The sequence below is a fragment of the Melanotaenia boesemani genome, chromosome 5 (genome assembly GCF_017639745.1).
Source record: "Melanotaenia boesemani isolate fMelBoe1 chromosome 5, fMelBoe1.pri, whole genome shotgun sequence".
NCBI classification, from domain to species: Eukaryota; Metazoa; Chordata; class Actinopteri; order Atheriniformes; family Melanotaeniidae; genus Melanotaenia; species Melanotaenia boesemani.
The window spans coordinates 795,050-819,438 of record NC_055686.1 but is presented as its reverse complement, the minus strand read 5'-3'; the positions used below and the strand labels follow the sequence as shown (position 1 = coordinate 819,438).

The window sequence follows — 24,389 nt, the reverse complement described above, 5'->3', positions numbered from 1 at the left end:
GGAAGAGAGAGAGATGTGCAGTAGAGCATTAGAGAGAGAGAATGATGAGCGACTGATAAACACCCTCTCTCTCTCGCTCTCTCTCGCTCTCTTCTTTTTTCAGAGGCTCTCTCACTCGTTCGTTCCTCTCGTTTCTCTTGTTCGCTCCTCTTCCTCCTGATGAAGGAGGGTGATGTGCTCGGCTGTCCGTCATGCCTCTGGGTTCGTTAAGGCGTCCAGGAAACGACGGCTAACGAACTGAGCGCTGCGACCTCCTTCCTCTCCTCCTGAATAATTCATCCGTCCCTCCGCCGTGGTCTTTATGTAAGCGCCGTCCTCCTGGAGACCTCAGAGAGACGGGAAGGGATGTTTGTGTCGGTGTGGTACGCCAAGAAGATGGGACGAAGATTCATCAACAACGTGAGGAAAGCCAAGAGACACAGGCAGAGGATGATGGTAGGACCTTTCATTTAGCAGCACTCATTAGCCTCTGATTGGCCCTGAACAGGAGGGGGCGTGGCCTGATACTGGACCAATCACCTCCTATTGATGATAGTGGTCCAGGAGGGGGCGTGGCCTGATACTGGACCAATCACCTCCTATTGATGATAGTGGTAGCTTTGTGTGTAGAGCAGCCAAGCCTGATTGATCCTGGTTAGGTTAGGTCGAAGTAACGATCCTGGTCCGGTCTATGACTGATCCTGGTCCGGTCTATGACTGATCCTGGTCTGGCCTACTATTGATCTTTGTCTGGTCCACAAACTAATCTGAAATAATGTTGCTCAAACCCTGACCATGTCCAGCAACCAGTCCTGGACCAGGACTCGTGGTTACGTGCAGATTAAAATAAAGTCTCCTTCAGACTGTGGTTCTAGCTATGGGGGGTCAGCTCTCCTGGAAACCCACCTGAGACTGTAGGAACGTGTCCACCCTGGTCCTGTCTGTCCATTCTGAACAAACTCAGGTCCCCTTCCACAAATACTCTACGTTATCGCTCATTCAGGTTCATTGTCTCTCCTTTAAATATGTCCCACTCTGTCTCCTCGGACAAGGTCTTAGGAAGCAGATTTAATCTGGAGACTGGAAACATGTCGAGGTTGTGGCTGCACGACGTTGTTCAGGTACTTTGGTCCGCTTCAGTAAGCTCAGAGTGAAACCAAACCAGAGGAAGGTGGAACATTTACAGAATTCCCGTTCTGAACTGAGTCTCTGGACTATCCTGGGGGGAATGATGACTAGGGGCTGGGATATACTTGCTGTTAGCGATGCGTACTATCATGGCTGCCACGCGTTCCAAGCGTACATTTAGCAGGTAGGCCGCTCGTGTTGACGCGAGGGAACGTGTTGCATGCTTGAGTTGTAACATTGACTTGAACGCTAGAGGTACTCATGTGAACAAGAGCATGAACGCGACCGGTCCGAGGTAAACCTGATGGCAGATAGTATGAAGACCGTCTCTCACACCTTGTCCACACCTTATGGATTTATTGGATTTATTTTCCTTAAGGTTCCTGATGCTGAAAAGCATGCTGTCTATTCATCACATTGAATTTTACTAACATGTTTTCTCTGTTTGAAATGAGCTCACATTAATTTCTTCTGTGACCATCCATCCATGGCGGCGCTGAACTGGATTTACTGAATTTATGTGGTGTTAGTTTGATCCTGCAGTGGTCGCTACCAATGATACGAATTTGGTAATAATAGCCTCTGTGGTGTTCGGGGAAACCTTGATGGTTGTGGAAGCTTCTCTGGTTGTTCTGAACGTTGTCTGGTTCTTCTAAAAGTGTGTCGATGCAGGGATGCATGGAAAACCTGCAGGATTGTAGCTCTCGAGGACAGACATTGGCCACCCCTGCTCTAGAAGCTTCTGTAGTTCCTCTGGAAGCTTCTCTGGTTCCTCTAGAAGCTTCTCTGGTTTCTCTGAAAGCTTCTCTGGTTCCTCTAGAAGCTTCTCTTGTTCCTCTAGAAGCTTCTCTGGTTCCTGTGGAAGCTTCTCTGGTTCCTCTAGAAGCTTCTCTGGTTTCTCTGAAAGCTTCTCTGGTTCCTCTAGAAGCTTCTCTGGTTCCTCTGGAAGCTTCTCTGGTTCCTCTAGAAGCTTCTCTGGTTTCTCTGAAAGCTTCTCTGGTTCCTCCAGAAGCTTCTCTTGTTCCTCTAGAAGCTTCTCTGGTTCCTCTGGAAGCTTCTCTGGTTCCTCTAGAAGCTTCTGTAGTTCCTCTGCAAGCTTCTCTGGTTCCTCTAATAGCTTGTCTGGTTTCTCTGAAAGCTTCTCTTGTTCCTCTAGAAGCTTCTCTGGTTCCTCTGGAAGCTTCTCTGGTTCCTCTGGAAACTTCTCTTGTTCCTCTAGAAGCTTCTCTGGTTTCTCTGAAAGCTTCTCTGGTTCCTCTAGAAGCTTCTCTGGTTCCTCTGGAAGCTTCTCTGGTTCCTCTGGAAGCTTCTGTGGTTCCTCTGGAAGCTTCTGTGGTTTCTCTGAAAGCTTCTCTGGTTCCTCTGAAAGCTTCTCTGGTTCCTCTAGAAGCTTCTCTGGTTTCTCTGAAAGCTTCTCTGGTTCCTCTGGAAGCTTCTGTGGTTCCTCTGGAAGCTTCTGTGGTTTCTCTGAAAGCTTCTCTGGTTCCTCTAGAAGCTTCTCTGGTTCCTCTGGAAGCTTCTCTGGTTCCTCTGGAAGCTTCTGTGGTTTCTCTGGAAGCTTCTCTGGTTCCTCTGGAAGCTTCTCTGGTTCCTCTGGAAGCTTCTCTGGTTTGTCTGGAAGCTTCTCAGGTTTGTCTGGAAGCTTCTCTGGTTTGTCTGGCCGCTTCTCTGGTTCCTCTGGAAGCTTCTCTGGTTTGTCTGGAAGCTTCTCAGGTTTGTCTGGAAGCTTCTCTGGTTCCTCTGGAAGCTTCTCTGGTTCCTCTGGAAGCTTCTCTGGTTTGTCTGGAAGCTTCTCAGGTTTGTCTGGAAGCTTCTCAGGTTTGTCTGGAAGCTTCTCTGGTTCCTCTGGAAGCTTCTCTGGTTTGTCTGGAAGCTTCTCTGGCTCCTCTGGAAGCTTCTCTGGTTCGTATGAACGTTCACTGGTACAAATAAGTAACTGCCTGAAAAAGTCAGACTGGAGGGTGAATGAAGGAACCGTCCTATCCTGATGGACGTTCAGGAGACCATCATGAAGTCTCTTCTGTTCACACTGAACTGCTTCCAGAAGATCAGGACCCATGTTGTAGACCGTTATCCACACCATACATTTTTCCCTGATGCGATTTTAGAACCTTCTCTTTATTTCTCCTCCTCGGTTCGTTGGGTTTCTCATCCGTGAGGAATCGTTCTGCAGCTGCTTCCTGGATCCGTTGTGTAAAACTGCTGTTACATGCAGAGCTTCAGGACATTTCCAGAGCCACGCTGCAGAGGTTTACAGTTCCCTCGTCTCTCTGCAGCAGCTGTTTCAGCATGATTTCTGCATGACTTCCACCATAGAAGTCGCCTCTGTGTGATGTCATGAGTTTACCATCCAGCAGTGAAGAAAAGATGATATAACAGTAACAGGGAGACAGGTCTTAGACTAATAAGTTCATTTAATAATACAGTTTAATGGAAAGAAAAGCTCCCCTTTGCTCTGAATTCTCCATTTACAACAATTCTGGATCATCTCTGAAGCCCCTCTGATGTGTTTTAAAAGAATGAACAATGGTTTAGTCCACACCTGGACCAGGACTTTCACCTGAGTTTCTTATCCTGGAGGTAGCTGATGAGCAATCAGACAGGAGGCAGGAAAAGTCACGTCTGCCCACATGAAGGAAAGAAAGAAAGGAGAGAAAATGAAGAGAAGCAGCTCACCTGGACCGGCTGATAGAGGCTCACCTGGATCGGCTGATAGAGGCTCACCTGGACCGGCTGATAGAGGCTCACCTGGACCGGCTGATAGAGGCTCACCTGGACCGGCTGATAGAGGCTCACCTGGACCAGCTCACCTGGACCGGCTGATAAAGGCTCACCTGGACCGGCTCACCTGGACCGGCTGATAGAGGCTCACCTGGACCGGCTCACCTGGACCGGCTGATAGAGGCTCACCTGGACCGGCTGATTCTACCTGATATATTAAAGGTAACAGACCTAGAAGCTACAACGTTAACACCAACAATCTGGGTTAAAATGATCACATGAAGCCGACTTTAAGGCCAAAGTGAAGAGGCTGAGTGAAGCACCATCAGAAAGTCTCCTGGAAGATGTGGATGCAGCTTTGAGAACGATTCCTACAAAGACCATCACTGGAACCAATGAGCTGATCTACACCTCAGCAGCAGATCCTTGAGGTGCTTGGCTAGCCACCAAAGAGCAACCATGAAGATAGACATGTAACAGGCGTGTTAAAATACTATACACTTGTGACCATGACCATGCGTGGAGGGTTCCACCCCAAGTCCAGCACCCTGAGACTGTACACTAAGCACAAGGAAGGAGGCAGAGGACTAGTGAGGGTCAGAACCACTATCCAGGATGAAACATCCAACATCCATGAATACATCAGGAAGACGGCCTCAACGGACGAAGTGCTCGGTGAATGTCTCAGGCAGTGGAAAACAGATCATGAGGTGATGGAGGAACCATCATGGAGGAAAAGCCCCTCCATGGGACGTACCACCGACAGATAACTGAAGTGGCTGATAGAGAAATCCTACCAATGGCTAGAAAGGGCTGGACTGAAAGACAGCACAGAGACACTGATCATAGCTGCACAGGAACAGGTCTTCAACACCAGAGCAATAGAGGCCCAGATCTACCAAACAAGACCAGACCCCAGGTGTAGACTGTCAAAGAGGCCCCTGAGACAATCCAGCACATAACTGCAGGGTGTAAGATGCTGGCAGGGAAAGCTTACAAGGAGCGGCATAACCAAGTGGCTGGTATAGTGTACAGGAACATCTGTGTGGAGTACAGACTGGAAGCCCCGAGGTCAAGGTGGGAAACACCTCCGAAGGTGGTAGAGAATAACCGAGCTAAGATCCTGTGGGACTTCCAGATCCAGACCAACAAAATGGTGATGGTAAACCAGCTGGACATTGTGGTGATGGACAAACAGCGGAGGAAAGCCGTTGTGGTTGACATCGCAATACCAAGCGATTGTAACATCAGGAAAAAGGAACATGAGGAACTGGAGAAACACCAAGGCCTGAAAGAAGAACTTGAGAAGGTCTGGAAAGTGAAGGCAACAGTGGTGCCCGTGGTCACTGGAGCACATCGGAGCACTCGGCTACAGCCGATCCCAGGACAAACCTCAGACATCTCGGTCCAGAAGAGTGCAGTCCTAGGAACAGCCAAGATACTGTACAGAACCATCAAGCTCCCAGGCCTCTGGTAGAGGACCCAAGCTTGGATGGATGAGAGACCGCCCACGGAGGGCGAGGGGACAATTTATATATGTATATATAAATATATATATATTCTGCTAATATAAATAAATGTGAGAAAAACCTGACTGAATGACTTTTATTTAGATGGATTTTCTAAATACAACTAACTTGTTAAAAAGAGATCAAAACAATGTCACCTGACTGCTTTTACCTCAATAATCTGAAAATCATTTACAAGTTTCTTCTAACCTAAATCCATATTTATTTATACATTTAATTAGATTGTACATGTTGTTTGTATGTTTCAATTTTGGTTGACACACAAAAATTAGTCTATTACAACCATTTTTTAAATGATTGTTTATTATTATTATTTATTATTTAATTTTATTATTATTATTATTACTATTATTATTATTATTATTATTATTATTATTATGTGTTTCAGGGGGCCCGGGCCCCTCTACAGCACTTTGTTTAGCAACCCCCCTGACTTTGATGTTGAAAAACTTCTTCTACCACCACTGAATCATGGACGATATCTCTATTTCAACACTGGATTAGATCCACCAGGAGAACTCCAGCATGCATGAGTTAATGACCGTATGAAATGTGGATAAAGAGGCAGCTCGAGGTCACGGAGGCTCTGGAACAGAAGAACTCTGCACATGAGATGTTTCCAGTCATGGACCAGATTTAAGACTTTGTATTCAGTCATTTACCAGATTCTGTTTCCATGGAGTTGAGAGTGCAGAAATACTGGACTGTAAGAAACCTGGACTCAGCACTGAGAACTGGACCTGGTCAAAGAGCAGAAACTGACTCAGCATGAAGAACTGGATAGATTTTAAGAACTGAATCTGTTCAAAGAATGGAAACCTTTAAATAAAGTTTTCTGCTCCGGAGAGTTTTCTTGCTGCCGTGTCGTCCCAGAGCGGAGGTTTAAATAAAGTTTTCTGCTGCGGAGAGTCTTCCTGCTGCCGTGTCGTCCCAGAGCGGAGGTTTAAATAAAGTTTTCTGTTCCGGAGAGTCTTCCTGCTGCCGTGTCGTCCCAGAGCGGAGGTTTAAATAAAGTTTTCTGCTACGGAGAGTCTTCCTGCTGCCGTGTCGTCCCAGAGCGGAGGTTTAAATAAAGTTACATTAATTATGTGGACGTCTCTGATGAGTTGACTAAAGTTAATTTAATGGCTGAGCGTGTCCCTGTGGACAGACGTGTCCTCAGATCCCGTGTTCTCAAATCAAAGCGCCGTCTCTGGTAAAATCCCAGAAGAAGAAAACTGAACCATCAGCTCTGTGCTGTTCCAGCTGAAACCTGATCCCGGTTCTTTAGACAGCTTCTCACGTCTGATAATAATTTAATAACGGATCAGATTTATATAGAACTACTTTTTACATCATGTCCTTTATTCATCCACTCCTCACAGATGATGCTAAGCTACATGTAGCCACAGCTGATCTGGGACAGACTGTCTCTGTAGATAAAATCTGATGTTCTCCATCAGCCATCTCCGTCAGACATCTCCATCCTACTGCTTCACATAAAGTCTCCTCTTTACAGAGATTTCTGAGCCAGTCGACCCTGTATCCTCCCCATCCTTTAACTCTGGAGTTATTGAACCAGTTCTTAAACATCCCAGTATGGATCCATCCCAGTCTAAGAGTTCTAGACCTTTATCTAAACTTTCATTGTGTCGAGATCTAGAGAAAGTGGTTTAAACAGCTAAGATCATGACCTCAGTGAAAGCTCCAGTCTGGCCTCCACAGAGAGTATCTATAGAGACCACGTTACTCCAGGCTTCCAGGGACATAATGGTGGGAACCATCCTCAGTCTTGGTTTAACCTTCACGTGGTCTGGACGGCCCTTCAGGTCCATCAGATCTCTGACTGCTAGACTCAGTTTCTAACCCTGGACAACACGGACTGTGAATGAACATTTATTAACCCCTAACCCTAACCCTGGCCAGGGTCTAACCCTGGACAACACGGACTGTGAATGAACATTTATTAACCCCCTAACCCTATCCCTAACCCTGGCCAGTTTCTAACCCTGGACAACACGGACTGTGAATGAACATTTATCAACCCCTAACCCTAAACCCTGACCAGTTTCTAACCCTGGACAACACGGACTGTGAATGAACATTTATTAAACCCTAACCCTATCCCTAACCCTGACCAGTTTCTAACCCTGGACAACACGGACTGTAAACAACCGCGCTGCAGCTCTTCTACTCTGTAGGGAGTAAAACTGGTGACCTGACCTTCCAGGACGTAGTCCAGCACCTCATGTTTGCTGCTCGTCATCCTCAAACACTCGTTTATCCTGAACAGCTGTATTTATTCTTCTGTGGTTTTATTTCCTTTTCTTTCCCTCTAGTGACCTTTTCTCCCAGTGTTTCTATAAGACTACACTATTCTATTCTACTCTATTTTATTCTATCTTATTTTATTTTATTCTATTCTATTTGATTCTATCTTATTTTATTTTATTCTATTTTATTCAATTTTATTTTATTCAATTTTATTTTACGCACTTTTATTCTATTCAATTTTATTCTATTTTATTTGATTCAATTTTATTCTATTTTATTTTATTTTATTTTATTTTATTTTATTTTATCTTATTCTATTTTATTCAATTTAATTTTACTCACTTTTATTCTATTTGATTTTATTTGATTTTATTCTATTTGCATCTATTCTATTTTATTCAATTTAATTTTATTCAATTTTATTCAATTTAATTTTATTCTATTCTATTTGCATCTATTCTATTTGGTTCTATTTTATTATATTTTATTCAATTAAATTTTATTCAATTTTATTCTATTCAATTTTATTTTATTCTATTCTATTTGGTTCTATTTTATTCTATTTTATTTTATTTTATCTTATTCTATTTTATTCAATTTAATTTTACTCACTTTCATTCTATTCGATTTCCTTTGATTTTATTCTATTTTATTCTATTCTGTTTTATTTTATTATATTCTATTTGCGTCTATTCTATTTTGTTCAATTTAATTTTATTCAATTTTATTCTATTCTATTCAATTTTATTTCATTCTATTCTATTCTATTTGCATCTATTCTATTTAGTTCAATTTTATTCTATTTTATTTTATTTTATTTTATTCAATTTAATTTTACTCAGTTTTATTCTATTCGATTTTATTCTATTCTATTTTATTTTATTCTATTCTATTTGCGTCTATTCTATTTTATTCAATTTAATTTATTCAATTTTATTCTATTTTCTTTTCTTTTATTCTGTTTTATTCAATTTACTTTTACTCACTTTTATTCTATTCGATTTTATTCGATTGTATTCTATTCTATTTTATTCTATTCTTTTTGCATATATTCTATTTGGTTCTATTTTATTCTATTTTATTCAATTCTATTTTATTTTATTCTATTCTATTTGCGTCTATTCTATTTTATTCAATTTAATTTTATTCTATTTTATTCTATTCTATTTGCATCTATTCTATTTGGTTCTATTTTATTCTATTCTATTCTATTCCTCCGTCTGTGAGAAACTCGGGTGTGTGTACCTGTGACGTATCGGGTGTGTGTACCTGTGACGTATCGTGTGTGTGTACCTGTGACGTATCGGGTGTGTGTACCTGTGACGTATCGGGTGTGTGTACCTATCAGGTGTGTGTACCTGTGACGTATCAGGTGTGTGTACCTATCAGGTGTGTGTACCTGTGACGTATCAGGTGTGTGTACCTGTGACGTATCAGGTGTGTGTACCTATTAGGTGTGTGTACCTGTGACGTATCAGGTGTGTGTACCTGTGACGTATCAGGTGTGTGTACCTGTGACGTATCAGGTGTGTGTACCTATCAGGTGTGTGTACCTGTGACGTATCAGGTGTGTGTACCTGTGACGTATCGGGGGTGTGTACCTGTGACGTATCGGGTGTGTGTACCTGTGACGTATCGGGTGTGTGTACCTATCAGGTGTGTGTACCTGTGACGTATCAGGTGTGTGTACCTGTGACGTATCAGGTGTGTGTACCTATCAGGTGTGTGTACCTGTGATGTATCAGGTGTGTTTAGCTGCTGCAGGAATAAAATGTTCCAACTCGGCCACTAAGATCCGGTCCGGTTCTGGAGACCACAGCAGACGTATGAGAGGTGGTCGTCATAGCTACAGTTACAGTCGTCTAGGCAACCAGCCCCCTCAGGGAGTGACAGCTGTTACATGGCGTTGCCATGGCGACGAGCAGGGAGAGATTCTTGAATGTGATTTTAACCCTTTCTGACTGTTTTGTGTCGTTCCAGATGAACGGATCCGAGGGAGAGCTGGAGTACGAAGAGATCACGCTGGAGAGGGTGAGGACGCACGCCAACACACACCAACACACACACACCACCACACATACCACCACACACACACACCAACACACACATCAATACACACACCACCACACATCAACACACACATCAACACACACACCACCGCACACCAACACACACATCAATACACACACCACCACACACCAACACACACATCAATACACAAACCACCGCACACCAACACACACATCAACACACAAACCACCGCACACCAACACACACATCAACACACACACCACCGCACACCAACACACACCAACACACACATCAATACACACACCACCACACACCAACACACACATCAATACACAAACCACCGCACACCAACACACACATCAACACACACACCACCGCACACCAACACACACCAACACACACATCAATACACACACCACCACACACCAACACACACATCAACACACACACCACTGCACACCAACACACACCAACACACACATCAATACACACACCACCACACATCAACACACACTAACACACACACACCAACACACACATCAACACACACACCAACACACACCACCACACACCAACACACACATCAACACACACACCACCGCACACCAACACACACCAACACACACATCAATACACACACCAACACACACATCAATACACACACCACCACACATACCAACACACACACTCCAACACTAACACAAACACACACTCCACCTCACACAACACACACATCAACAAACACACCAACACACACTCCACCGCACACACCAACACACACCAACACACACACACCACACACACACCAACACACACACACTAACACACACACACACACACACACACACACACACACACCCACACACCGGCCGCGGTGTCCAGAAATAGCTCCGCTCCGCTCTGTTTTTAGAAACTGTCGCTCTGTGTTTCAGAGCTGCTGTCTCCTCCACCCGGCTGACATCAGCAGGTTATTTTTATCCAGCTGCCGGCTCCTTTTAGAAATCAAAGCAACCTGAAGCGTAACGAACTCCAGAGCCCAGCTGAGTCACCACAGCAGCTTTATTCCTTCACCAGCTCCCCGATGGTTTGGGAGGTGCTTACAGTCAGTAAAGCCAACGGTCGGAGGTCTCCACCCAGTCCCAGAGTTCACCGCGCACTCATGTTCATTAATGAGTTCACTGATTCAGCAGCTGGAGGTCATCAAACCGCTTCAAAAACAGCTAAACAGGGAAATATTTCATGTTCTTCGTGTCTGGGGGTTAAAGCAGGTCAGGGGGCTGGTCTGAAAAACTGCCCTAAAAACCTTCAACACCTTCAGAAAAACCGAGTCTCCAGCTGTTTTTGTGCTGGTCGTCCTCATGTTCTGCCTCCTGCTGGTCATCTGCTGAACTGCACCTCACACAGACGTTCCTGAGGATGATGTAGGGCAGGGATCCCCTGTCCAGGTCCTCGAGGACCGGTGTCCTGCAGGTTTTACATGTATCCCTGCTGCAACACAGGTCCTACCTCTGATTGGTGAAACACAGTCATGTGATGATTGATATGACATCTGATAGGTGGAATGTGGGACATGTCTGTGGCAGAAATGAAGCGTCTCTAACAGAACAGATGATTACAGACAGGAGGCAGTGATGAGTGTTGGCCTATGAAGCTTCTTCACAGCTTTTCTCAAGTAGCAGATTAAATGTGGCTCCTTCCTACGCCCTCGCATCATAACTCAGACCAGTCACGCATCATAAAGGGTTCATCCAACCGTTGTAGAGACGATGGCGTTGTGAGTCCATGTCAGAGCGAAACCTGCAGAAACGAAGCCAGATGGTCGACACTGCAGCCGGTTCAGTCCTACACCAACAGAACTTTCCACAGATGGACTCTGACTCTACTGAGCCTCCATCACGTGGAGGTCTCCATCAGTGGGATGGATAAATGGTTCTCCCTGATGAGTGTTAAAGACACGCTGGTAGTCACCCGAGTTCAGAACAAGTATCAACCAGTTTAAACCAGTTTAAACCAGTTTAATCCAGTTTAAATCAGTTTAATCCAGTTTAATCCGTCCGGGACCGTCAGGTCCACCTGTCTCCACTATCACAGGGTGGAGGTGGCGTAGAACCTGGACAGGTCAGAGGTCTCAGGTATCAGAGGGTGGAGTCGAACCTGGACAGGTCAGCTGTCTCAGGTATCAGAGGTTGGAGTAGAACCTGGACAGGTCAGCTGTCTCAGGTATCAGAGGATGGAGTAGAACCTACCGTATCAGGTATCAGAAGGTGGAGTCGAACCTGGACAGGTCAGCTGTCTCAGGTATCAGAGGGTGGAGTAGAACCTGGACAGGTCAGCTGTCTCAGGTATCAGAGGGTGGAGTAGAAGCTGCTGTCTCAGGTATCAGAAGGTGGAGTAGAACCGGTTTAAACCTGTCCAGGACCGACAGGTCCACCTGTCTCCACTATCACAGGGTGGAGGTGGCGTAGAACCTGGAGAGGTCAGAGGTCTCAGGTATCAGAGGGTGGAGTAGAACCTGGACAGGTCAGAGGTCTCAGGCGTCAGAGGGTGGAGTAGAACCTGCTGTCTCAGGTATCAGAAGGTGGAGTAGAACCTGGACAGGTCAGAAGTCTCAGGTATCAGAGGGTGGAGTAGACCATGCTGTCTCAGGTATCAGAGGGTGGAGTAGAACCTGGACAGGTCAGATGTCTCAGGTATCAGAGGGTGGAGTAGAACCTGTTGTCTCAGGTATCAGAAGGTGGAGTAGAACCTGGACAGGTCAGAAGTCTCACGCATCAGAGGGTGGAGTAGAAGCTGCTGTCTCAGGTATCAGAAGGTGGAGTAGAACCGGTTTAAACCTGTCCAGGACCGACAGGTCCACCTGTCTCCACTATCACAGGGTGGAGGTGGCGTAGAACCTGGAGAGGTCAGAGGTCTCAGGTATCAGAGGGTGGAGTAGAACCTGGACAGGTCAGAGGTCTCAGGCGTCAGAGGGTGGAGTAGAACCTGCTGTCTCAGGTATCAGAACGTGGAGTAGAACCTGGACAGGTCAGAAGTCTCAGGTATCAGAGGGTGGAGTAGACCATGCTGTCTCAGGTATCAGAGGGTGGAGTAGAACTTGGACAGGTCAGATGTCTCAGGTATCAGAGGGTGGAGTAGAACCTGCTGTCTCAGGTATCAGAAGGTGGAGTAGAACCTGGACAGGTCAGAAGTCTCACGCATCAGAGGGTGGAGTAGAAGCTGCTGTCTCAGGTATCAGAGGGTGGAGTAGAACCTGGACAGGTCAGATGTCTCAGGTATCAGAAGGTGGAGTAGAACCTGGACAGGTCAGCTGTCTCAGGTATCAGAAGGTGGAGTAGAACCTGGACAGGTCAGCTGTCTCAGGTATCAGAGGGTGGAGTCGAACCTGGACAAGTCAGATGTCTCAGGTATCAGAGGGTGGAGTCGAACTTGGACAGGTCAGATGTCTCAGGTATCAGAGGGTGGAGTAGAAGCTGCTGTCTCAGGTATCAGAAGGTGGAGTAGAACCTGGACAGGTCAGAGGTCTCAGGTATCAGAGGGTGGAGTCGAACCTGGACAGGTCAGCTGTCTCAGGTATCAGAGGGTGGAGTAGAAGCTGCTGTCTCAGGTATCAGAGGGTGGAGTAGAACCTGGACAGGTCAGCTGTCTCAGGTATCAGAGGGTGAAGTAGAAGCTGCTGTCTCAGGTATCAGAAGATGGAGTAGAACCTGGACAGGTCAGCTGTCTCAGGTATCAGAGGGTGGAGTAGAACCTGGACAGGTCAGCTGTCTCAGGTATCAGAGGGCGAAGTAGAAGCTGCTTTCTCAGGTATCAGAAGGTGGAGTAGAACCTGGACAGGTCAGCTGTCTCAGGTATCAGAGGGTGGAGTCAAACCTGGACAGGTCAGCTGTCTCAGGTATCAGAGGGTGGAGTAGAAGCTGCTGTCTCAGGTATCAGAAGGTGGAGTAGAACCTGGACAGGTCAGCTGTCTCAGGTATCAGAAGGTGGAGTCGAACCTGGACAGGTCAGATGTCTCAGGTATCAGAGGGTGGAGTAGAAGCTGCTGTCTCAGGTATCAGAAGGTGGAGTAGAACCTGGACAGGTCAGCTGTCTCAGGTATCAGAGGGTGAAGTAGAAGCTGCTGTCTCAGGTATCAGAGGGTGGAGTCGAACCTGGACAGGTCAGCTGTCTCAGGTATCAGAGGGTGGAGTCGAACCTGGACAGGTCAGCTGTCTCAGGTATCACAGGTTGGAGTAGAACCTGGACAGGTCAGCTGTCTCACGTATCAGAGGGTGGAGTCGAACCTGGACAGGTCAGCTGTCTCAGGTATCAGAGGGTGGAGTAGAACCTGCTGTCTCAGGTATCAGAGGGTGGAGTAGAAGCTGCTGTCTCAGGTATCAGAGGGTGGACTAAAACCTGCTGTCTCAGGTATCAGAAGGTGGAGTAGAACCTGGACAGGTCAGAAGTCTCACGCATCAGAGGGTGGAGTAGAAGCTGCTGTCTCAGGTATCAGAGGGTGGAGTAGAACCTGCTGTCTCAGGTGTCAGAGGGTGGAGTAGAACCTGGACAGGTCAGCTGTCTCAGGGATCAGAAGGTGGTGTAGAACCTGGACAGGTCAGCTCTCTCAGGTATCAGAGGGTGGAGTAGAACCTGCTGTCTCAGGTATGAGAGGGTGGAGTAAAACCTGGACAGGTCAGCTGTCTCAGGTGTCAGAGGGTGGAGTAGAACCTGGACAGGTCAGCTGTCTCAGGTATCAGAGGGTGGAGTAGAATCTGCCGTCTCAGGTATCAGAGGGTGGAGTAAAACCTGGACAGGTCAGCTGTCTCAGGTATCAGAGGGTGGAGTAAAACCCGGACAGGTCTACATCCTAACACATGTTAATGTGTGTTTCAGGGGAATTCTGGTCTGGGCTTCAGCATTGCAGGAGGAACCGATAATCCTCACATCGGGGACGACCCGTCCATCTTCATCACTAAGATCATCCCTGGAGGAGCCGCCGCCCAGGACGGACGCCTCAGGTGTGATGAGCGACCTTCTCACCTTCATCCCGCGCTGTGAGGAAGACATCGGTCTAACCTCTCTGTCCGTCCTCAGGGTCAACGACAGCATCGTGTTCGTCAACGACGTGGACGTCCGGGAGGTCTCTCACTCCTTCGCCGTGGAGGCCCTGAAGGAGGCGGGGCCTGTGGTCAGGCTGTACGTCCTGCGGCGACGCCCAATGAGCGAACGCATCACACAGATCAAACTCATAAAAGGACCCAAAGGTATGAGTTTAGCTAACGGGTGTGTGTCAGCAGTTTATAAGACTTTGTTGAAACTCATACAGACCCCGTAGCGATAACCAAAGTGAGGAACAAAGACTGCTTTAAACATCTGTAGATTGGTCAGGAGTCTGGAGGAACGTCCCTCCTACTTTAAAACTTAAATAATAAATGATGAATTTTATTTATCGTTCTTATTTTACACCAAACATTGTGCTGCTGAATGATGATTCAGGGCAGAACTAAAGCTTACGCAGAGATTTGTTTGGTTTGCATCATGTATTGTGGTTAGAAAGTGTTGGCTGTTAGATGGAAACCACGTCACACACTCTCAGTACATCACTGGTCATGTCCATTATTAGAGGAGGTGTCTTTGGAGTCTCTGTGGTCTGAACGAATGGCCAGGCTGTCCTTAAGGCCAGGATGGAGGCACATAGTGTAGCTAAAGCTATGATTTAATTATTGTTTAGCTTTGGCCATGCATGGATTAATTGAACGTCCAGCGTGTAGTGACTCGTCCTGTGGGGGTGGTGTTGGTTGAACCAGGTGTTTTTATTTCTGTTTTTCTGTTTTGTTACTGTCCATAAAAATATTTATTTGGTATGAATGTAAAAGAAGAGAATTGAAAGTAGTATTTTGTGTATGATGTGTACACCTGCTTTCTTTGTGGTAATAAAATAAATAAATAAATACATTATAAAAAGGACCCTAAGGTATGAAGGGAGAACAGGTGTTCAGTAGAACTTCTCTGCTGCTCTGTCGCCCTCTGGTGGACAAGTCATAATAATTCAGTCTTCATGTTTCAGATGAATAATCCTGATTAGAAACTTCCTGAAGGTTCTGTGGTATCCAGAACCTCCAGGATCTCTTATAACCTCAGCTTTAAACCAGAAAATGTCTTTGTTGTTGTCGTTGTCAGCTTATCAGGTAGAACTTCTATGAAAACATTCTGAGGAAACAGGTACGATTAAGTGAAGATCTGGATTATTTTCCCTCAGACAACATCTGGCTGGAGAGAATTCTGATTGGCTGCTGGTTAGAAAGGTTTAGACTCTTGTTTACTAACCGAGTTAAACATTTTGACCAGAACCTTTTTTAACTTTCAGGATTCTCAGATCTGTTCTTAGCTGCTGTTGGTGAAGTTCAGACACCAGATCCGGGTTTGGGTTTCAGGTTTCTGAGGGAGCTTGTGTTCTGTAGAAGCCGGCTCAGGAGTCATGGCGTCCGGATGGACTCCTCCAGATGAAGTGGTGAATCAGAGCAGCTCCTATGAAGGTCTGCAGGGATCAGAACCACAGCTGGTCCAGTGTTCTTCTGGACCTGAACCAACTTTAGCAGTGCTAAGAGAACCTGTGGGACTGGATCTCCAGCCGGTCTTTGGGACCCCTCCACAGGTCTCAGAGTAAAACAGAACACCGGATCATTTCCTCTGGAGTTCTTTAAACTGACAGACCCTGTCCCCCTTCTGGTCCAGGTCTAGGTTTCAGTATAGCCGGCGGAGTTGGGAACCAGCATGTTCCTGGAGACAACAGCATCTACGTCACTAAGATCATTGAGGGCGGAGCGGCACACCGTGACGGACGGCTACAGATCGGGGACAAAATCCTGGCGGTACGTGGACTCGCTGTTTTCACTTTGAGGACATTTACTCGCAGAACCGAGTTCTGACCCGAGTTCTGAACCCGGCAGGTGAACCACATGTCTCTGGAGAACGTCCTGCATGAAGACGCCGTGTCGGCCCTGAAGAACACGGGGGAGGTGGTCTACCTGAAGGTGGCCACGCCCACCTCGCAGTACATCAACCAGGTTGACCGGTACAGTCCGCCTGACCTGACCAGCTGTAAGTAGACCTAAGACCGGGTTCAGACATGAAGTCCTGAACATGACCGGGTTTGATCCAGTTTCACAGTGTTTGTTGTCCCTGCAGCCTACATGGAGCCGGACTACATGTGTGATTACCCACAAGCCCTCCCCCCTCCGTCGCCACGGCGATACTCCCCCATCCCCCGCGGCATGATGGGAGAGGACGACTACTCCCGGGAGCCCCGCAGGGTCTGCATCCAGCGCGGGTCCACAGGTCTGGGGTTCAACATCGTCGGTGGGGAGGACGGAGAGGGGATCTTCATCTCCTTCATCCTCGCAGGAGGTCCAGCAGACCTGAGCGGAGAACTCCGCAAGGGGGACCAGATCCTCAGTGTGAGTACCAAGACCAGGTCCTAGGTATTAGTACTCAGACCGGGTCTGAGGTGTTAGTAGTCAGAAAAGGTCCCGGGTATCAGTACTCCTGCACTGGTTCTGGATGATCGATGGTTTTTCACCGTAGGACCTGGTTGGGAATGTAACAGGTTCTTGTCTGGACCATCAGAGACTTGGTTCTGAGAGTCCTTAAACATGAAGATCTGTTCATAGATTAAGAGGTAGATCCAAAACAGAACCAGAACCAAATCAGTCCTACAGAGGTGGAGCCAGGTTCAAGAGATCCTGTATCTGTGTGGAGTCTGACCCCTGCTGGTCAGTCTGAGGTACTAACGAGAGACCGGGTCTGACAGAGGTATGGACCAGAGACCAGGTCACCTGACAGAAATCTGTGTGTGTGTGTGTGTGTGTCCAGGTGAACGGCGTGGATCTCAGGTATGCCACACATGAACAGGCTGCAGCTGCCCTGAAGAACGCCGGACAGACGGTTACCATAGCAGCCCAGTACAGACCTGAAGGTGAGCTCACCCTCTAACTGGTTTGATGATGATCTGACCCGGTACGGTTCTGTCTCTGGATGCCTTCTGTGGATGTTTCCTGTAACCATGGTAACTGTGTGTGTGTGCAGAGTACAGCCGTTTCGAAGCAAAGATCCACGACCTGAGGGAGCAGATGATGAACAGCTCGTCCGGCAGTCTGAGAACCAACCGGACCTTCTACGTCAGGTACCCTGACTCCCACAGTCCAGGTCCTAGATGACCTGACTCCCACAGTCCAGGTCCTAGATGACCTGACTCCCACAGTCCAGGTCTTAGGTAACCTGACTCCCACAGTCCAGATCTTAGGTAACCTGACTCCCACAGTCCAGGTCCTAGATGACCTGACTCCCACAGTCCAGGTCTTAGGTAACCTGACTCCCACAGTCCAGATCTTAGGTAACCTGACTCCCACAGTCCAGGTCCTAGGTGACCTGACTCCCACAGTCCAGGTCTTAGGTGACTGCAGACCAGGTCTTAGGTGACCTGCACTACAACAGACCTGGTCCTAGGTGACCTGAGCTACAACAGACCTGGTCCTAGGTGACCTGAGCTACAACAGACCAGGTCCTGGGTGACCTGACTCCCACAGTTCAGGTCTTAGGTGACTGCAGACCAGGTCTTAGGTGACCTGCACTACAACAGACCTGGTCCTAGGTGACCTGAGCTACAACAGACTGGGTCCTAGGTGACCTGAGCTACTACAGACCAGGTCCTGGGTGGCCTGAGCTACAACAGACCAGGTCCTAGGTGACCATAGACCAGGTCCTAGGTGACCTGACTCCCACAGTCCAGGTCCTAGGTGACCTGAGCTACCACAAATCAGGTCCTAGGTGACATTGGTTATTGACCTGAACTGACCCAGCTCTCTTAGACACGTGATGAGGTGCTGGTCCGGTTCTCAGGCTCAGGTAAAGACTGAGGTCTGCTTCTTTCAGGGCGCTCTTTGACTACGATAAGCAGTGGGACTGCGGCGTCCTGTCACAAGCTCTGGACTTCAACTTCGGGGAGGTTCTTCATGTGATTGACAGCGCCGATGACGAGTGGTGGCAGGCAAGACGGGTCAACCAGCAGGGGGAGCTGGAGGAACTGGGATATGTCCCATCCAAACACAGGTCAGCACAGACTGCAGACACCCCTAGTCCACTTTATCAGGTCCACCTTCTCCAAGCACGTTGGACTTAGTTCTTGGTACTAAAGATTCAACAAGATGTTGGAAACATCCCTCAGAGATTGGCTCCATGTTAACATGATTCCAGCAGCCTGAAGCGTTGATCCAAGGCAGGATGGATCCATGTTCTCATGATGTTTCCAGCAGATTCTGAGCCGAGCATCTGAATGTGGAGCTGAAATGGAGACTCATCAGACCAGCAACGTTTCTCCATCTTCTATTGTCCAGTGTTGGTGAGTGTGTGTGAATTGTAGCCTCAGTTTCCTGTTCTTAGCTGGAGGAGGAACCCGGTGTGTCTTCTGCTGCATCCTGGTCCAGACAACTGCTGCTCTGGATGTTTTCTCTTCTTCAGACCATCTCTGGAAACCCTGGAGATGGTTGTGGGTGAAAATCCCAGTAAATCCTCAGACCAGAAACCATGCCACGTTCAAAGTCTCTTAAATCCTCTTTCTCCCTCATTCTGATGCTCAGCTTGAACTTCACCAGGTCTACATGGCTACACGCTGCGCTGTGATTGGCTGGTGGTAACAGGTGGACTGATAAAGTGGACAGTGAGTGTATATCAGGTGTTACTCGTGCAGGTGTGTCCTAACTGTGTGTTTGCTTCAGAGTGGAGAGGAAGGAGTGGTCGCGGATGAAGAATAAAGGTAACAGAACCAGTTTAAATAAAACTTTATTGGTTATTGTCCGCTGACGACACATGGACGTGGTGAAAACATGACTCCTGTGTTTTCTTTTCCAGGCAGAGAAGGTTTCGTTCACAGCTACGAGCTCATCACTCAGATCGAAGGTCAGTGTCGTCTTCATCCTCATCCTCAGGGCTTTAATGTCTACTTTCATACACACGATGGTTTATGACTAATCATGACCATCACACGACCAAGAATGAACAACAAGCACAGCAGGTCCAGGTAGCGTTTCCATGTAAACCTGGACAGGATGGACTCCATCTGTGTGCTCTGTTTCCTTCAGATTACTGTTCATGTTAAAAACCAGCAGGGTGAATAAAGTTATCTCTGTCTGTCCGTCCTCAGTGGACTACGCTCGTCCCGTCATCATCCTGGGACCGACCAAAGACCGGGTCAACGACGACCTCCTGTCCGAGTACCCGGACAAGTTCGGCTCCTGCGTCCCTCGTAAGTCTCCCGCCCCTCAGGTGAGACGGAGAACAACCAGGACGTCACTGATGTCACCTCTGTCTCCGCCCACAGACACGACCCGCCCACGCAGGGACTACGAGGCCGATGGACGGGACTACCACTTTGTGTCGTCACGGGAACAGATGGAGCGGGACATCCAGTCGCATCGCTTCATCGAGGCGGGGCAGTACAACAACCACCTGTACGGGACGTCGGTGCAGAGCGTCAGACAGGTGGCGGAGCAGGTGAGAGGAGTCGGTTACCATGGTGATGTGCAGAAGAGTTTCCATGGTGATCAGCTTTCCACACTTCCATTAGAGGAAGGTTTCATCTAATATGTCAGTCCAGTCAGGACCTCTTCAGAACAGTTCTGAATCTGTTAACTTGTCCACAAGACCAGGTAAAACTGGTCCAGAAGACCAGGTAGGACCAGTCCAGATATCCAGGTAGAACTGCTCCAGAGGACCAGGTAAGACCATCCAGAAGTCCAGGTAGAACCAGTCCAGATATCCATGTAGAGCCGGCCCAGGAGTTCTCTTCCAGTGTGAAAGCAAACAGAGAATCAGAGACAGGAAGTGATGTAGATCAACTTGGTGGTAACATTGTGATGTAGGCGAAGCCTGAAATCCATCCATTCCTGTGGTTCCTTTGGTTCCCGTGGTTCCTTCAGTTCATTCAGTTCCTTTGGTTCCTATGGTACTTTTGGTTCCTGAGGATCCTTTGGTTCCTGTGGTTTCCTTGGTTTCTTCGGTTCCTATGGTTCTAAGGTTCCTGAGGTTGCTTTGGTTCCCATGGTTCCTTCAGTTCATTCAGTTCTTTTGGTTCCTATGGTACTTTTGGTTCCTGTGGTTTCCTTGGTTTCTTCGGTTCCTATGGTTCTGAGGTTCCTGAGGTTCCTTTGGTTCTGGTGGTTCCTTCAGTACCTTTGGTTCTTGAGGTTCCCTTGGTTCCTTTGGTTCCTGTGGTTCCTTCAGTTCATTCAGTTCTTTTGGTTCCCATGGTACTTTTGGTTCCTGTGGTTTCCTTGGTTTCTTCAGTTCCTATGGTTCTGAGGTTCCTGAGGTTCCTTTGGTTCTGGTGGTTCCTTCGGTACCTTTGGTTCTTGAGGTTCCCTTGGTTCCTTTGGTTCCTGTGGTTCCTTCAGTTCATTCAGTTCTTTTGGTTCCTATGGTACTTTTGGTTCCTGTGGTTTCCTTGGTTTCTTCGGTTCCTATGGTTCTGAGGTTCCTGAGGTTGCTTTGGTTCCCATGGTTCCTTTGGTTCTGGTGGTTCCTTCGGTACCTTTGGTTCATGAGGTTCCCTTGGTTCCTGTGGTTCCCTTGGTTCTGGTGGTTCCTTTGGTTCTGGTGGTTCCTTCGGTACCTTTGGTTCTTGAGGTTCCCTTGGTTCCTTTGGTTCCTGTGGTTCCTTCAGTTCATTCAGTTCTTTTGGTTCCTATGGTACTTTTGGTTCCTGTGGTTTCCTTGGTTTCTTCAGTTCCTATGGTTCTGAGGTTCCTGAGGTTCCTTTGGTTCTGGTGGTTCCTTCGGTACCTTTGGTTCTTGAGGTTCCCTTGGTTCCTGTGGTTCCTTCAGTTCATTCAGTTCTTTTGGTTCCTATGGTACTTTTGGTTCTTTGGTTTCTTCGGTTCCTATGGTTCTGAGGTTCCCTTGGTTCCTGTGGTTCCCTTGGTTCCTTTGGTTCTGGTGGTTCCTTCGGTACCTTTGGTTCTTGAGGTTCCCTTGGTTCCTTTGGTTCCTGTGGTTCCTTCAGTACCTGTGGTTCCTACGTTGTTACTGACGAGTGCACCATCTGTGTTGACCAGGGTAAACACTGCATCCTGGACGTATCAGCCAACGCGGTGAGGAGGCTGCAGGCCGCACAGCTCCACCCCATCGCCATCTTCATCCGGCCTCGGTCTCTGGAGAACATCCTGTACGTCTGCTGTGGTGACGTTTTTACCTCCAGTAACTGTAGATGGAATAAAACCAGCGAGGTCACTGGAAGCTAAGATGTGTGAAATGTGTGCAGGGATCTGAACAAGCGTCTGTCGGAGGACCAAGCAAGGAAAGCTCTGGACCGAGCCATCAAGCTGGAGCAGGACTTCCTCGAGTGTTTTACAGGTAAGAGCACACCTGGTCTAGGTAACAAAGGTGTGGGTTTGATGCTGACGCTGGTCTTTGCATGTTTTCAGCCATCGTACAAGGCGACAGCTTCGAGGAGGTCTACCACCAGGTCAAGCTCGTCATCGAGGACCAGAGCGGCCCCTACATCTGGGTCCCTGCACGCGATAGACTCTGATTGGCTACTGCCGGCTGTGGGTGCCGTCTCCATGGAAACCACCATCAGCATCCTCCTGCTGTCGGCGGTGCGGCCTGATTTGTTTTTAACTGTTTTCTTTCTACACCGGGAGGATGAGCAAGCTTAGTGATGGCATGAATGCTGTAACCACGGCAACCAAGAGAGACATGGTTTTGGTAAGAGGACGTGTCTGGACATCCACCTGTCAGAGACACTGGACTGACTGATGATTGGTTAAGTGTTGAGTGAGTAATTCTCTCATCAGAGTGTAGAGTTTGGTTGCTATTGAAGTATTTATATTAACCTATTTATTTATTGATTATTTATTTATTTATGTGATGTGAAAATGGTGTGTGCGTGCGTGTGCGTTTGTGTGTAGTAAACATAAAGACTTGTGTGACTGTAAATAAAACGATGGGGCTCAAACACACAGTCTATTCAGGGCTTAAAATATCAAACAACCACTGGACTACATGTCCCACAATCCTCCAAATGTCTGGACTACAAAAACCTCCACCCATGTCTGTCTGGACTACAAAAACCACCACCCATGTCTGTCTGGACTACAAAAACCTCCATCCATATCTGTCTGGACTACAAAAACCTCCACCCATGTCTGTCTGGACTACAAAAACCTCCATCCATATCTGTCTGGACTACAAAAACCGCCACCCTTGTCTGTCTGGACTACAAAAACCTCCATCCATATCTGTCTGGACTACAAAAACCGCCACCCTTGTCTGTCTGGACTACAAAAACCTCCATCCATATCCGTCTGGACTACAAAAACCTCCATCCATGTCTGTCTGGACTACAAAAACCTCCATCCATATCTGTCTGGACTACAAAACCCGCCACCCATGTCTGTCTGGACTACAAAAACCTCCATCCATATCTGTCTGGACTACAAAAACCTCCACCCATGTCTGTCTGGACTACAAAAACCTCCATCCATGTCTGTCTGGACTACAAAAACCTCCACCTTTGTCTGTGTGGACTACAACACTCACACTCCTCCTAACTTCAGTTATACACCACCCATTCCCATCTTCTTTGACCGGTTTACCCACCATCCTCCTCGACCTGGACTACAAGAACCTCTTTTTGACTACAAGACCCACAATCCCCTCTGCTTCAACCAAAACGCACATATCTCTCAGCAGTGGGAAGAACTGCCCTCATATGGACTCCAGCTCCCACAATCCTGTTCTGTTGCAGTTTGGACGGCGTCCATCTTGTTGCTTGGCAGCAAACTGAAGCACTTTCAGTTTTAAGCAAAAAACTGTGAACTACATTACCCAGAGTTCCCAGCTGACTCCAGCAGTAACCATTTACAGACGGACTACAGTACCCATGATCCTCTGCTCCATGAGGCAGGGCAGAGACAACATGGACCTCACCTGCTCGGGGCGGAGCTACAGCCTCAGGTTTACAAACCACACCTTTACAGGGGTGTGGCCTGGACACCTGTATCCCAACCATGGGGGTCCGTTACCCATAATGCACCAGGATGTGGTCCTGCTGGAGCTGCTGGTGGATTTTCAGACTGAACATCAGGGTCGTGTGAATAATTATTACTTATTGATGATGTGACATCATCTCACACGTGCACTCAGCGGGGTCACATGACGTCTTTTGATTGCGAGCACGGACAGAGACACATCCTATCTGAGTATTGATCAGCCTTCCACACACACACACACACACACACGCCTTGTTGGTCTGATGACAGGCTGGTTGTATAATGAATTAGTTATAATGAAATACTGAAATGATTGGAATAAATTCCTTATAAAAGCTGACCGTGGCTCCTGTCTTCTTCATGGACGGGTTTATAGTCTGGACCTGCAGAGCGTCGCTCGCCCCCTACAGGAGGAGAGAGTCATTACACAACCGGCTTTCCTCTGAACTCCGACTCCAGCAGCATCTCAGTCATTACTGCTGGACCAAGAGCTCGCTTCACTCATCACCATGGAAACCAGATTTAGAAAACCGGTTCCTTAGTCGGGTTTTATTCTCTGTTCAAACCTGTTTCCAAGATCTGGTCTGAAGTCAAGTGTTCTTCCTCAAGTCCAAGTCGGGTGTCAGGTCTCTGACTTCAGGTCTCTTTTAGTTGTGGTGAACCTGTTTACGTTACACCAGAAATCTGATCGATACCTGGTTTCTGGACTAATCAGAGGACATTTCCT

General features: G+C 47.4%; 1 protein-coding gene and 1 long non-coding RNA gene across 6 annotated transcripts in view; both read left to right on the top strand.

Annotated features, from left to right (window-relative positions):
• The window catches only part of dlg4b (discs, large homolog 4b (Drosophila)), an 83,428-nt gene extending 59,428 nt beyond the window's left edge, over positions 1–24,000 (top strand). For 2 of the 3 annotated variants that reach the window (XM_041984592.1, XM_041984593.1), the window contains 16 exons: positions 9,591–9,641; positions 14,511–14,635; positions 14,712–14,881; positions 16,353–16,489; positions 16,568–16,718; positions 16,806–17,074; positions 17,490–17,592; positions 17,703–17,799; positions 18,549–18,725; positions 19,391–19,428; positions 19,524–19,571; positions 19,816–19,917; positions 19,993–20,165; positions 21,725–21,834; positions 21,931–22,022; positions 22,094–24,000. In XM_041984592.1, the coding sequence (XP_041840526.1) occupies positions 9,591–9,641; positions 14,511–14,635; positions 14,712–14,881; positions 16,353–16,489; positions 16,568–16,718; positions 16,806–17,074; positions 17,490–17,592; positions 17,703–17,799; positions 18,549–18,725; positions 19,391–19,428; positions 19,524–19,571; positions 19,816–19,917; positions 19,993–20,165; positions 21,725–21,834; positions 21,931–22,022; positions 22,094–22,200 (1,950 nt within the window). In that variant the 3' untranslated portion in view covers positions 22,201–24,000. Of the gene's footprint in view, positions 1–94; positions 436–9,590; positions 9,642–14,510; positions 14,636–14,711; positions 14,882–16,352; positions 16,490–16,567; positions 16,719–16,805; positions 17,075–17,489; positions 17,593–17,702; positions 17,800–18,548; positions 18,726–19,390; positions 19,429–19,523; positions 19,572–19,815; positions 19,918–19,992; positions 20,166–21,724; positions 21,835–21,930; positions 22,023–22,093 lie in introns of those variants that run through there. The other variant, XM_041984594.1, reaches the window with a different exon arrangement.
• Positions 11,934–14,096, top strand: LOC121639400. 3 transcript variants are annotated; one of them, XR_006010152.1, is made up of 4 exons: positions 11,934–12,017; positions 12,288–12,365; positions 12,680–12,791; positions 13,944–14,096. It is a non-coding gene; the product is annotated as an uncharacterized LOC121639400 (long non-coding RNA). The 3 variants fall into 3 exon arrangements; XR_006010151.1 differs by having other exon boundaries at positions 12,254–12,365; XR_006010150.1 differs by lacking the exon at positions 11,934–12,017 and adding an exon at positions 12,171–12,209 and having other exon boundaries at positions 12,254–12,365.
• Positions 24,001–24,389: the final 389 nt, after the last annotated feature.